We start from the raw sequence: 12,172 nt of genomic DNA, 5'->3' as shown, positions 1-12,172 counted from the left end.
TATTTCGTGGTCTACCGTATTATTTTGTTTAGATTTCGCACTTTTACGAAATGTAATCACTTCGTGCTTTGCCTTTATTCACTGTCCGTTAGCTAAAAAAAGTATTATGCAGTACTTTTTTCTGTGCGGTGTCGAAAATAAAATACAATTTGTCGCTAAAGAGTGACACATTTCATCCAAATTAAAATTTGATGAAATTTTAACTGATTAGAAATTCTTATGCTCACTATAGTTTTTGCTAAATAATTATCTTTAACTCTAACCAAGTTATTTAAGTATAAAAAACAAATTTACATTATCTGGCCGCAATCGTCCGGCCTACTAAGGTATCCGGCTTTTTATGGAAAAAGATTAGTGTTCCTTGGTTTAAACATATAGTGTTTACCAGTTGGTTGTTATACCATTGCTAAAAATAATCAAAATATTATCCTGTTCTATCACTGTATTCAAGCCTAATTGCTTGCATGCTGTGAACGCCTTTTTGTAGCACAGCTTGTAACAAAGTAACCAATATGTCGGCAACATCTTCGTTTATTTTACACCAAGGCCATACTTGTTTCAAACTCTTAAAACAAACTCAAACTCTAAAAGCGTGTCTTTCGAAATATATGTGTCAAAACGTTCGCTAAACCATCGAGAAATGTTTGCCCTTTATTATAGAAATGGCTTGAACGACGCCGATTTTATTGTTAATGGGACACTAAAAGGATAAAAGTTGTTTATAAGTCGCCAATTCCTTGCAGTGTCATGTCCATGTCTTCGCAGATCGCCTTGATCTTGCATTTCTCCGAGTAGAGACCGTCTGAAAAAAGAACGAACAACCTTAGAGCAGTTGCAAACTAAATTTGCAAAAAAAACGCTGCTGTAATGACTTGAGTGCACTCAAGTCACTGTTTTTAAATGACTTCACTTGATTTAGATATTTTGGCCAAATGATTTGACTTGACTTAAGCCTTTTGGAAACATGACCTGACTTAACTTGTCTTATAAGATTTGCGTCAAGTCTGGTCGGTGGAGACGCGACAACAAAAGAAATAGCGTTCCATCTCATTAGTCGCGATCAGACTGCTTTAAAGCGTTTTTGTCTAACTGGTGGGGATTCAGCGTTAGAGTTTCAGACAAATGACTCGGGTTAAAAATAAATGTTTTTAATAAGGATGTTCTCGTAAAACTGGGTTATTTATACTAATATTTGCACATCAAACAATTTGCTTGCCCTCTATTGCCTTTTAGGTATTTTTTTAGTTAAGGTATTGCTCATCTTCGGACCAGGTTATCCCATTTTGATAGCTTAATGTGCAATTTTATGACAGAAACTTGACTTGGAATTGACTTGCTTTAATTATGACTCAACTGGGACTTGACTTATTCAAAAATACTTGACTTGGACATAAGTTATTTTAAGTATGACTTGACCTTAAAATGACTTGTTTATAAAACTGGCAATGTAGGAAGATATCTCCTCGCCCTTACACGTAAATAGGAGCAAATATTCTTTAGATTAAACTTTCCTTTCATGCTCAAGATCAGTCATTTATAAGTTATAGTCTGTTAAAACAGGGGTCGTCAACCTGTTTTGCACTGCGGACCGGTTTAAAACTAAAATTTTGTCGCGGACCGGCCTTGAAAAAACAACTAATGTTCAGGAAAGGGAATTTATTACAACTTTCAATGCGAACTTTATGCTTGTATTGCCGCAAAGAGATGCTCCCATCTAAGAATTATTGAACTTACTGAAACCCGCGAGCGGCATCCGGCCAGCCAAACAATTTAGTTTAACCGCTAATTTCAATAAAACTTTTAGGCCTTTACGTTTTTTTCTTAAATTACACTGGTATAACATAATTACCAATTCCTATATTCTTACCAGCTTCTCAAAATACGGATACTTAAGTTCGTTTTTCAACAAAATTTTGATCTTACAACCCTGCTACGGGCCGGTAACCAACTTCTCGCAGACCGGCGTTTGCCGACCACGGTGTTAAAAGACAAATTAATTGTGTTCGCATCGTTTTGTTGTTGTTTTTTTCTACAGACTGATGATGCCATATTTTGTGGCGAAATATATTATTTTTGTATGACTTTACTAAGACAGGAAAGTCTCAAAAACCTTATAAAATTAAGTCGAAGCGCTCGGGTAGGGCGTTTGGTTAAAAGATTATTTATTTGAGGGTACGTTATACTGGTAAAAATGTTCTTTTTATGACCACACCCTTTTTTACAAGGCTATCCCCAATGCAGAGGTCTTGTGGTGAATATCGATTCGTTTTGATCATATACTTTCGTTCTTTCTTGAAGTTTAGATTTAGGATTGCAATGTGATTTAGAAGAGGTCTTTCATTGCTTATCGTTTTAGCGTCAATAAAAATCCGTCAGAGATCAACTTGTTTGTTTGAATACAATGTTTTCGTTTTTGTTTTAGAGTAAAATCTTTCTAATTATAGGGATGTTCAATAATAACCGACCGAAGCTGAAAACCGATACCTAATGGAAACCAGTTCGGAAAGTATCAGAAATTGTCCGGTAAAATAATTACTGCCGGAACGGTGTTTCGGTAAAAAAAATTTTTTAAGTGGGTTAACTTTGACTTATGGTATTTTATTTCAAACAAATGTTTAAAAATTGTGATATTTCATTCATTCTCACGTGTAAAACAGTATGGTTGCCATTTTTTAAGGGTTCTTAAACTAGGGTTAATGTACCCTTTGGGATGGACAAGTTTTAGAGGGCCCAAGTAGGCCTTGATAAAATATTAGTGTATAATATAAAAAAATAAGTATTTCATTAGAAAAGATTTAATGAAAAATAAACATTTTTCTCAAATGTGTTTACATTACACCCGGTTTCACATTTATTGGACAGGAGACAGCCGGTTTGTTAAGTGTAGGCCTACTGTTTTTTTATGACGTCATCTCTAAATATTTCTTATTTCATGATGACTCTGGTCCAAACGAACCAAAATTAATTTACGTGTCGGCGTTAAAAAAAGTTAAGGAACCCCTGTTTAGCTTAACTCGTTGCTCGTTAAAACTGCATTTTGATCAATCATCGCATAACGGCATGATGTGTTATGCATCAACTTGTTGTTAAGGCTGTGGTTCAATTATTTCTAGTGTTGTAATGACTTCGTCGTTTGATAAAAATGACTTGACTTGGACTTGGACTTGAGTGATTTTGTCAAATAACTTGGGATTAAAGTAAATGTGATTCAATTTATCTCAAGTTTTGCACATCAAACACTTTTAGTGCTGTATATTGCGTTGGTGTTATTTTATTTTGTTAAATTGTTGCTTACAATCGGACGAGTTTACCAATTTTAATAGTTTAACCGTTTACTTTTGTGACAATGACATGACTTGAAATTGACTTGCTCTCATAATGACTTGACAACCGACGACTTGGCTGGGACTTGACTTGTTATTTTTGCAAAAGACTTGACTTGGACTTACGTCATTTCAAAATGACTTGTTTACAACACTGCCTATTTCACCGGATTTGTTTAAAGTGATACATGTCTCGAATTGTTTGATTAACATTTTGATTTTGATTTACTTTGCTTTCGAACTGGGAGCTTGCCATATATATATATCGAATCTCTGAAACATCACGCAACGAATGCAATTTTCCAAAGTAACATTCACTTTGTATGAATCAACCCATAAATGCATTGCGATGCTGCTGCATTTTTCCCTGTTGATTAATCAAATACTTTTCTGATTAGCTTAGAGCACTAACAAACAAGTCCTACGACTGAGGATTAATGAAAAAAGCAACTTTCAGTTTTATGAGCAATGTAGTGATTTATTCTGGAAGTTTACCGGCCGCAAAACACGCTTCAAAAATGCTGAAAAAATCGGAAAATAAATAATCAAAAGGTGAACGAAAGCAGGCTTGAAGCATGCTGGTGACTTTGCTGTGGACGATGAAGAAGTGAATGTGATAAATGAAGAAGTTTAGTAAGCTGAGATATCCTCGTTGAAGTTTCGCATGCGCATCTTTTGCTTGTAGAGCTCGTCTGTGAGAAAGGCAAGCGAAACATGCGAGTGATTTTGTGGGGTGAATAGTGCGTGATAAAGTAAAGTGATTTGATTAAAAAATGAAAAGGCAAGTGCTTGACAAGTGGTGAAATGCAGCTAAAATTGGCGTTCACAAGTGATTTGAGTACGTATAAAAAATAATTCTTTAAAATTGTATAAAAATAACCCGATTTTATCTTAATACTTCTTAGCAGACATTATCCCGTTATTGCCAAAGTTGCACAGTTGCACACCTATAAGGTCGCGAGAAATTCACCAAAAAAAAATGAAATAGTAAGTTTTACTTCATAAATGTTGTTTTGCCTTTTTAGGCTTAAGGCAATATGTTCAAATAGAAAAAAAACATTGGTCCCACAAGAAACGCAATTTATAAAGTAACAAGTTGTGTTGAACCATTATTATGTAAGTGCAAAAAAAAATTAATTTCTCGAAAAGAAAGTGTAATTTTTTTGAAAGAAAGTCTGCTCACTAAAACAAGTAAAAGAATTGAACCAGGCACAAATATTATATAAATGTCGTTTTAAAAGTAAGAAATAACTAAATATTTTTTTAATTCATTTTAATCGAGGGGTTTTAAGTGAAGCTTCGCTAATGAATTTTACAGGTGAAAAGCTTGAAAAAAATTCTCAAAAACTTTTTGCCTCGTGACAATGACGTGTTAGTAACTGTGACGCAATACCAAGTGACGTCATGATCTGACGTAACAGTGACGTACCTTCGAGCTCGTCGATGTTCTTCTCCAGCTTGACAACAGTCTTCTCTGCGAACTCAGCTCTGGTCTCAGACTAAAAGAAGAAAAATGTCGCTCGTTAACCTCAAAAGGTTCGTCAAAATACCTTTCATTTAAAGACTCGCGTTCTAATTTGTTTCAGACAATTTGATTAATGTCTAGAAGTTAATTATGTTGTCGCACAAAGTTCCAAAGAAAACTTGCTAAAATTTCGAAGCCATTAGGTAGTTTCTAAAGGGATACGCTTATTGATAGGCCTAAGTCACAAAATGAAATAACTTTGTAAATAGATAAATAATACTATTGCGTCCTGACAAATATATTATCATTGGAAACTGCCCTTTGTGCTCAGTTCAATGTTTTAAAGTTAGTGATATTGTCACATGAGATTTATATTTTTTAAACATCTTGTCGGAATTTGGAAGCCATTACATTGTTTATAAAAAGACGTGTTTGTTAGAAGTCACAAAATATAACTTTGTAATTAGATAAACAATATCAATGCGTCCTGACAAACGTATAATCATTAAAAACTGCTGTTTTTCGTTGTTTTATTTGCTATCACTCGGATAAAAGTTGAGTTAAGAAAGTATCGAAAAAAAGTTGGTTTGTTTTGCATAAAGCTCATAAGTTGCAGTAAACAACTGTAAGTGGTCTGCGAGTTTTCGAATAGATTATTTTTACTGCAAAATCATAGAGTTTTATAACTGAAAATTACCCTAAAATGGCAACTATACAAAATGGATTAATTATATTAGCGTTAAACAAAGTTTTTGAACTTACGTCCTTAAGTTTGTCGGTCAGAGTCTTAATCTCCTCTTCGTAGCACTTCTCCTTGGCGGCATACTGCGATGGACAAAATGGGTTAGAGAGGAATTTCACTTAGGCAGAAAGCAAAAACTTATGCACAGTAGGCTATACTTTTAAATACTGCGAGAGGTTTTTAAACAGGTTGCTTTCAAGCAAGGAAAAAACAAAACTAAATGCTTCTTTACAAACTCGTTTTGCTACTTAAAGATCTTTGAACACTTTTAGAAATTTATTTGTTAATATTTCCCAAAAAAGGTTAGATTTCATTAAAATTCTCATCCAACAGTTAATTTACCGCTTACTGTACAAAAGGTATAGATTCGTAGACTTAAAGCATTATATTTTGTTTAACCGATTGGGAACTGAATATCTGAACTATAATTTACGTAACAAAATGAAACAAAAAACGCCTAAATATCACTGATAATTAATTGTTCAACATCGTTTCTTAGACCTATGCAAGTCAAATGTTTTTTAAATAGACATATATGACTGAACTACAATGTATGAGCCTGTATGTGTTGGCGCGGCAGGCTTAAGGCTTGCATTGTATTTTTAGTACAAATCTAAATATATGTATACAGAGTGGGCCAAAAGTAGGCTTACCGTTATATAAAGTAGGGTTTGGGTCTAAAAGTAAATTTATTGTTTTGGGGTTCTTCTCATAAACCTTGTTCTTTACAACACCCTCAAAAAAGAGATTCATTGGTGTCAGGTCAGGTGAGCGTGGTGGCCATTCAATGCTACCTCTTCTTCCAAGCCAACGCTGTGGAATAACTGTAAGCCTACTTTTGGCCCACCCTGTACATATGGACTTGTCTTTTACTTTGGTTGTAAATTTAAGTATAAAGTCACCTTTTCCGAAGAAGCCTCAAGCGACTTGAGGTTGTTGGCCACGATCTTAAGTTCTTCCTCCAACTCAGTCGCTTTGCTGAAAGAAAAAGTTCATTAAAAAATTTGACGTGATTTAACACCAACTAACAGGCGACTAACCTTATTTATTTTCACACATGCCTACACAAGATTAATTCCAAAAATAATCAATTATTAATATCGAAATTCTCCAAAACAGTTCAAAAAGCTTTTTGACATAACAAAAGGCAAACTATGACGTAAATGCGTAACGGTAGAAGGGCGCTTGTTCTAATCAATATCGTCGCATTACAAATCGGTATTCGTATGAAACCTTTCATAACTAACTGACGTCACAAAATAAACTAAATAAAGTTGGCGAACCCCTGGGGTCAAAATTTCTGGCGGAGCACGAGGAAATCACTCTTGATTTTGTGATGCAACAAGATGAAACCGCTTCTTATAATTATGACGTAACCATTATCCTGGCTATAACGTTACAAGATTAAAATTCGATATTAAAAATACAGAACACACTTAAGGAAAATTTAAATAGGCGAAGAAGCAAGAACAAACCTCGCCTCCCTAAGTGACGTAAAAATAAAAATTCCACCTTTTTTAGGACGTAACAAGAAAAACTTCACCTTCCTTAGTGACGTAACAAGAGAAAACCCTCGCCTCACATAGTGACGTCACAGAAGCAACCCCTCACCTCTCAGCCAGCTCGGCTCTCTCCTCTCCGCGTTCGAGCTCGGTCTCCACCATGACCAGCTTACGTGCAACCTCCTCGTATTTGCGGTCTGCGTCCTCGGCGATGTTCTTGGCCTCGGTCAGCTGGATCTCCTGCATTTCCAACTTCTCCTCGTCCTTTAGTGACCGGTTTTCGATGACCTTGCGGCCGCTAGACGGAGCAAAATAGAATATGTGTTTAATCCAGTTGGGTTGGAGTGGTAGAGAGTTTTTTAAGGTATTGAGTCGGATTTAAGAAGTTGGTATTCAAGTAGTGTTTTCTGGGTGATTTTGTCCACTTAAAAGGGCCAAAGAGGGTCTTTTTATTAGAGATTTTGGGTTATAGGCGTTGGTTTAAAGTTTCTTGGTTGACATGCATCTTTATCAATTGCAACCAGAACCGTTTGTTTTCACCGTTCGAATTCAGGTAGGTTCTTCTTTTCGAAAAACAAATTGAGTGTAGACTCTAGCAAGCGTCATTTAAAATAGGTTTTCACTACTGTTTATCTATCGGTTGTAGTTAAACGTAAGAAATATCAAAGCCCGTACACAAGTAAAAGTAAGAATAACAAACGCAGAAGTGGGCATTTTGTGAACGTCCGAATAAATCTTAACATAATGCCTGGAGGTGACAGCAAGCAAAATAAGTTTTGAACACTTCGCTAAAGCGAGGATACAAGGGTCACTTACCGCTCGCTCTCATCAGCAGCCTTCTCAGCTTCCTCAAGTTTGGAGAGTGAGATTGTGAGTCGCTCCTGAGCCCGATCCAGCTCCTCTTCAACGAGAGTGATGCGACGGTTCAGGGCTGCCACCTCTTGTTCAGCCTGGGTGCGTTCGTGGAGTGCGTTAGTATGGTTTTAATGCAGTGGTTCTGAACCGGGTGCCGCGGCACTCTGGGGTGCCAATTTTAATGCTTAAGGTTTCCGAGACATATTTCAAATTCTTCAGGATTCCAATATTCACTCTATTGGTAAGCTTCTTGATACAATTTTTTGTGTATGATAAAATTGCAAAAAAATTAAAAAAACTTTTTCAACTTTGTTGCACAGTTAATATGCTGTTGTCACGAGACGAAAAAGGTTGCGAAAAACTGTTTTAATGTAAAACAGATAAAAGTTGAATTTGTACAAAAAGAAAGTAAAATAACAACAAATATACAGTGGTATCACACTTTGATGATGTTTTCAACTGTTTTTGCTTCATTTTAACTGCTTAGATTAAAAAAATGACTTTAGACGTTTCACTTTAATACTAATCTCTTTTTAATAAAGTCATTTAATGCCGAATCGGGTACTTTTTGTTCAAAAAAATCGGGTATCGGCATTTTGGAGCTTAAGGCCACATCGGATAAACGAAGTAAGAAAAAACCTTTTTTTTCTCAGGATTTTATACTGGTTGATGAGTATGGATGTCCTTTCGTTATCTTTCCGATACTGATACCTCGATAGTTTTTTTGAAAAATTAAGGCCGTCTTATCTGATATCTAAATGGTCTCGTCCCTTTTGTCAATTAAGAAAATAAGCAAAATCTTGTAAATTCAATATTTTCTACTTTTTAAGCTAATATAATTGATTCAGCGATATGAACAAGATACTTTTGATTGTTATTGCAGGCTATTTTTTTTTGAAAAAAATTATTTTAAAAAACGTTTCGTTAGATTACAAACTATCAACTTTTAAATACTAATCTCGTTTTAATAAAGTCATTTAATGCAGAATCGGGTACTTTTTGTTCAAAAAAATCGGGTATCGGCATCATAATAAAAACGTCGTATCGGACATCCGTTTTTTACAAAGTAGAAAATTAACGGCTTGTTTGTTTTCGACAGGCAAAAAGACCTTCCCACTTAAAACGCCACCTCTGCCGTTTGCCCTTTAAATCTCGCGCAACAGTCATCTCGTCCGCAACTTATCGTATGACGTCAGAACCCCTTTAGACCCAGACGCGGCAGCTGACCAATTTGCACGGTCGCTTCGAATGCGGGAGATTTATCATAGCTCCAGTTGTTTTGAAGGTTTTCCAAACACTCTTTACTTTGGATGTTCGATATTTGTGTTTTATTCCAACGCCGAATACTGATATTTTAGGCAAACAATGTGGCCGCCAAAACGATATCAGTTACATTAATTGGCCGAATAAGCAAAATTAATAAAGTAAAAAACTTAAATTACTAAGTCAAATATTGTTTAACGTTGGAAATTTGAGTTATATGGGACCGTTAATTTCATATTTTTTGAGATATTTAAATTTTAAGGTAAAAATGCTTAGTATTTTATTAATTTACTAGTTATGGGGGGGAGGATTATTTTTTCCTAAAATTGTATTTTCTTTTTTATGTTACTTACGTAAATGCATACGTCCTTATAAAGTGGTGTTCCTAAGGTAACTTCTTAATGACGTCACGTTTATATCTAACTTTGTGACGTCATCTTTGAAACATGCCCCCCTCCCAACAAACAAAATCCTAAATCCTGTTGCTCATAACGTTATCTGGTAGCGTTCGAGTCTGATCAAAGTGGGATAACGTAATTCGTTTATAAATAAAATTACAATTGAAAAAAGGGTCTTACGTCAGCAGCCTTGGTCTCAGCCTTCTCCAGGAAGTCGTTGGAGCTGCGCAGTTTCTCCTGAGAAGAGTCGAGTTCATCTTCTGTGGCTTTCAGTCGCTTCTGGAGGGTCTGGAGCTCTTCCTCGAACTGCGTTATGACGTCACAATTAAAGACCGCGCCTCGCGAGCAAACCCGGTGTCAGGCGCCTCCCCCGGGAATTGCTCAATCGCGTGCTTAAATAGTTCGGTGAGCTAACATCGCTTCAAAGGCACATTTAACATGAGGCGGCCAAAAGTTATGATCAACCTCTATTAGGCCAAGTGTTATGCTAGTTATTGGATACACTCTAATATTTTCATCTAAACGCAAGACTTAAGGCAACAGTCAGGGCGGAATGTACATATAAAAAAAATTGGTGCCTGTTTAAAATAAATCGATTTTTTTACTTGGTCTCTAGATGAGAATTATTTTTATCAATATTTAACATCTTGTGGTGATTAGCCGACTGTTATATGTGCTGTTCGCAGCAACGTAATCTAATTATTCGTAATAATAGGAAAATTGTTGTAAGAACATTACTCTTTTATTAATAAAAATGTCGAAATAACATTACCTCAGTTACTTGCCTATACTCTTAACAATTATTCTAAAGAAATTACGACAAGTTTGTTTTTAAGCAGCCTTAGTGACTACGACGCGATCTTATTTTAACTTGAAAAAGTTGCTGCTTTGAACTCATAAAGCACGGTTGTGCGTTGTCAAGATTTTAACACATTTTTTTCGTTAAGATGTCCACCTGATTTCCAGATTCGACAAATATCTAGCGACAGAGATTGTTCAAAATTCACTCTTAACTACTTACGCTGGTAACTTTGTCTTCGGCGCTCTTTTTGTCTGCCTCGGCTTGTTCGGCTCTGTCGATGGCATTTTCCTTGTCCAACTTGAGCATGGTCATCTTCTTCTTAATAGCCTCCATTTTGTTAGTTTTGCGCGGTCAACCGGACAGAAAGAGTTAAAATTCAAAGTACACGAACAAACTGGGCGAGCTGGGAAAGTCAGTTCTCGGATGCCTGCTTGCAATCCAACTTGACTTATATGCACAACATTATCCCCGGGCCTTCTTCTTTTTTTCCTTCGCGCCGCCGAACTATTTTGAGTGGTCGACGATAGGCAGGCAGCGGCTAGGCTTGATTGACAGGTGACGTCATGGACAGCTGCTGCTGCGTTAACTGGTGAGGACAGATGCATGCAGCGCGATGTTTGGCGACTGGGCGCTGCTGTCTGTTCCTTTATCACACCGCATGCTACACACTGTGACAAACGCAATGTATTAGGTAGGGAGTGGGTAATGTGCTAATTCGCGAACTACGTGCCTTGAGAGATTCTTATATTTGCAGTGAAACTTTTGGTAATTTTGGAAAAAAGGTTATTTTTATTGCGAATAGGCCTAGGCATACACCCGAGAATGTGAGACTCGGATTCTCACATCAAAACAATATTGATAACATTAGGACAGTTACACATATAGTTTGCCATGTGTTAAGGGCGCTTTGTAACTTACTATATTGACATTTAGGATTTTTTGGTGTTCTACATTAAAAAGTTCGAGCACCACTGGAGCAGGGACTGCCATTTCTATGTTTTAGCACAAAGTCTGGACATCCCCTGTCATAGTGAAAATAAAACACTACCTAAGTGGTAAATTGAGCATTTAATCCCGAAGAGATAACTGGACGTCTTTGCTAGTGTTTTTTACAACTTTAATAGTGTGTAGTTTTTTGGCCTAATGGCACTTACAAAGAGTAATAACCTACCAGCCTTAGAATTTGCTTTAACTTTTTATTGGCTATGTATAGCGAAACCATCTTACTGTTATGGGATTTAATACTATTTGAGAGAAAGGCTATATAACTTCTAAAACATTGATTTAAAAACAATAGCCTAATTGAAATAAAAGACAAAACCAAATTATAGTTAACAATTACCATCCTTGGCACCCCCCCTCCCCCTCAAAATATTATCTGCAAGTTAGCATCATACTAATACTTTAATATAACCCTTCGTTAGAATGTTTGCTAAAATCGCGCTAAACTCGTTCTAGTTAGCAGTAGATCATGACGTTACTCCCAGGAGTCCACAGCGATTCCTAAGCGTTGTGCATGACGTTAAAGCAAATTGCCACCTTAATATCAGCCATTTAATTTGAATGGTTTAGTTAGCAGCTTTTATTGTACGAAAAATCTTTAAAGACACACTTTATGTTGCAAAATAAAGAATTTTAAACAGCCGTTGCAAATACAAGAGGTGCCTTTTAGACAACTCTCGTTTTTTCGAAAATTTAAACCTAATACCAGGGTAAAATTTGCTCACAATAAAAAACAATCGCGGCAACACGACAATTAAGAATTGCTTCTGACATTATACTGTAGTTATATAGCTTGGTGTGAAAAAACAAGAAGCAAAAT

The 12,172-nt window shown here is 36.0% G+C and overlaps 1 protein-coding gene across 2 annotated transcripts; it reads right to left on the bottom strand.

The window, feature by feature from the left end:
* Positions 1 to 515: 515 nt before the first annotated feature.
* LOC146158117 (uncharacterized) lies at positions 516 to 10,789 on the bottom strand. 2 transcript variants are annotated; one of them, XM_083385561.1, is made up of 8 exons: positions 10,570 to 10,789; positions 9,729 to 9,854; positions 7,849 to 7,982; positions 7,142 to 7,330; positions 6,433 to 6,508; positions 5,551 to 5,613; positions 4,753 to 4,822; positions 516 to 802 (listed from the first exon to the last, which is right to left on the bottom strand). In XM_083385561.1, the coding sequence occupies exons 1-8, from the start codon at positions 10,681 to 10,683 to the stop codon at positions 720 to 722; spliced, it is 855 nt and encodes a 284-aa protein (XP_083241687.1). In that variant the 5' UTR covers positions 10,684 to 10,789; the 3' UTR covers positions 516 to 719. The 2 variants fall into 2 exon arrangements, with proteins under 2 accessions (XP_083241687.1, XP_083241688.1); XM_083385562.1 differs by lacking the exon at positions 516 to 802 and adding an exon at positions 3,939 to 4,015.
* Between the last annotated feature and the right edge of the window lie 1,383 nt (positions 10,790 to 12,172).

Source organism: Ascidiella aspersa, chromosome 3 (assembly GCF_963924565.1).
Source record: "Ascidiella aspersa chromosome 3, kaAscAspe10.2, whole genome shotgun sequence".
NCBI lineage: Eukaryota > Metazoa > Chordata > Ascidiacea > Phlebobranchia > Ascidiidae > Ascidiella > Ascidiella aspersa.
The sequence above is the reverse complement of the archived record's forward strand: the minus strand, read 5'-3'. Positions and strand labels throughout refer to the sequence as shown.

Excerpts from the sequence above, each read along its gene's own strand:
- LOC146158117 (XM_083385561.1), bottom strand. The coding sequence starts at position 10,683 with ATGGAGGCTATTAAGAAGAAGATGACCATGCTCAAGTTGGACAAGGAA. Across the intron at positions 9,855-10,569 it reads CCGAAGACAAAGTTACCAGC|TTCGAGGAAGAGCTCCAGAC; the intron begins GTAAGTAGTTAA and ends GTCATAACGCAG. Across the intron at positions 7,331-7,848 it reads GCTGCTGATGAGAGCGAGCG|CGGCCGCAAGGTCATCGAAA; the intron begins GTAAGTGACCCT and ends TGCTCCGTCTAG.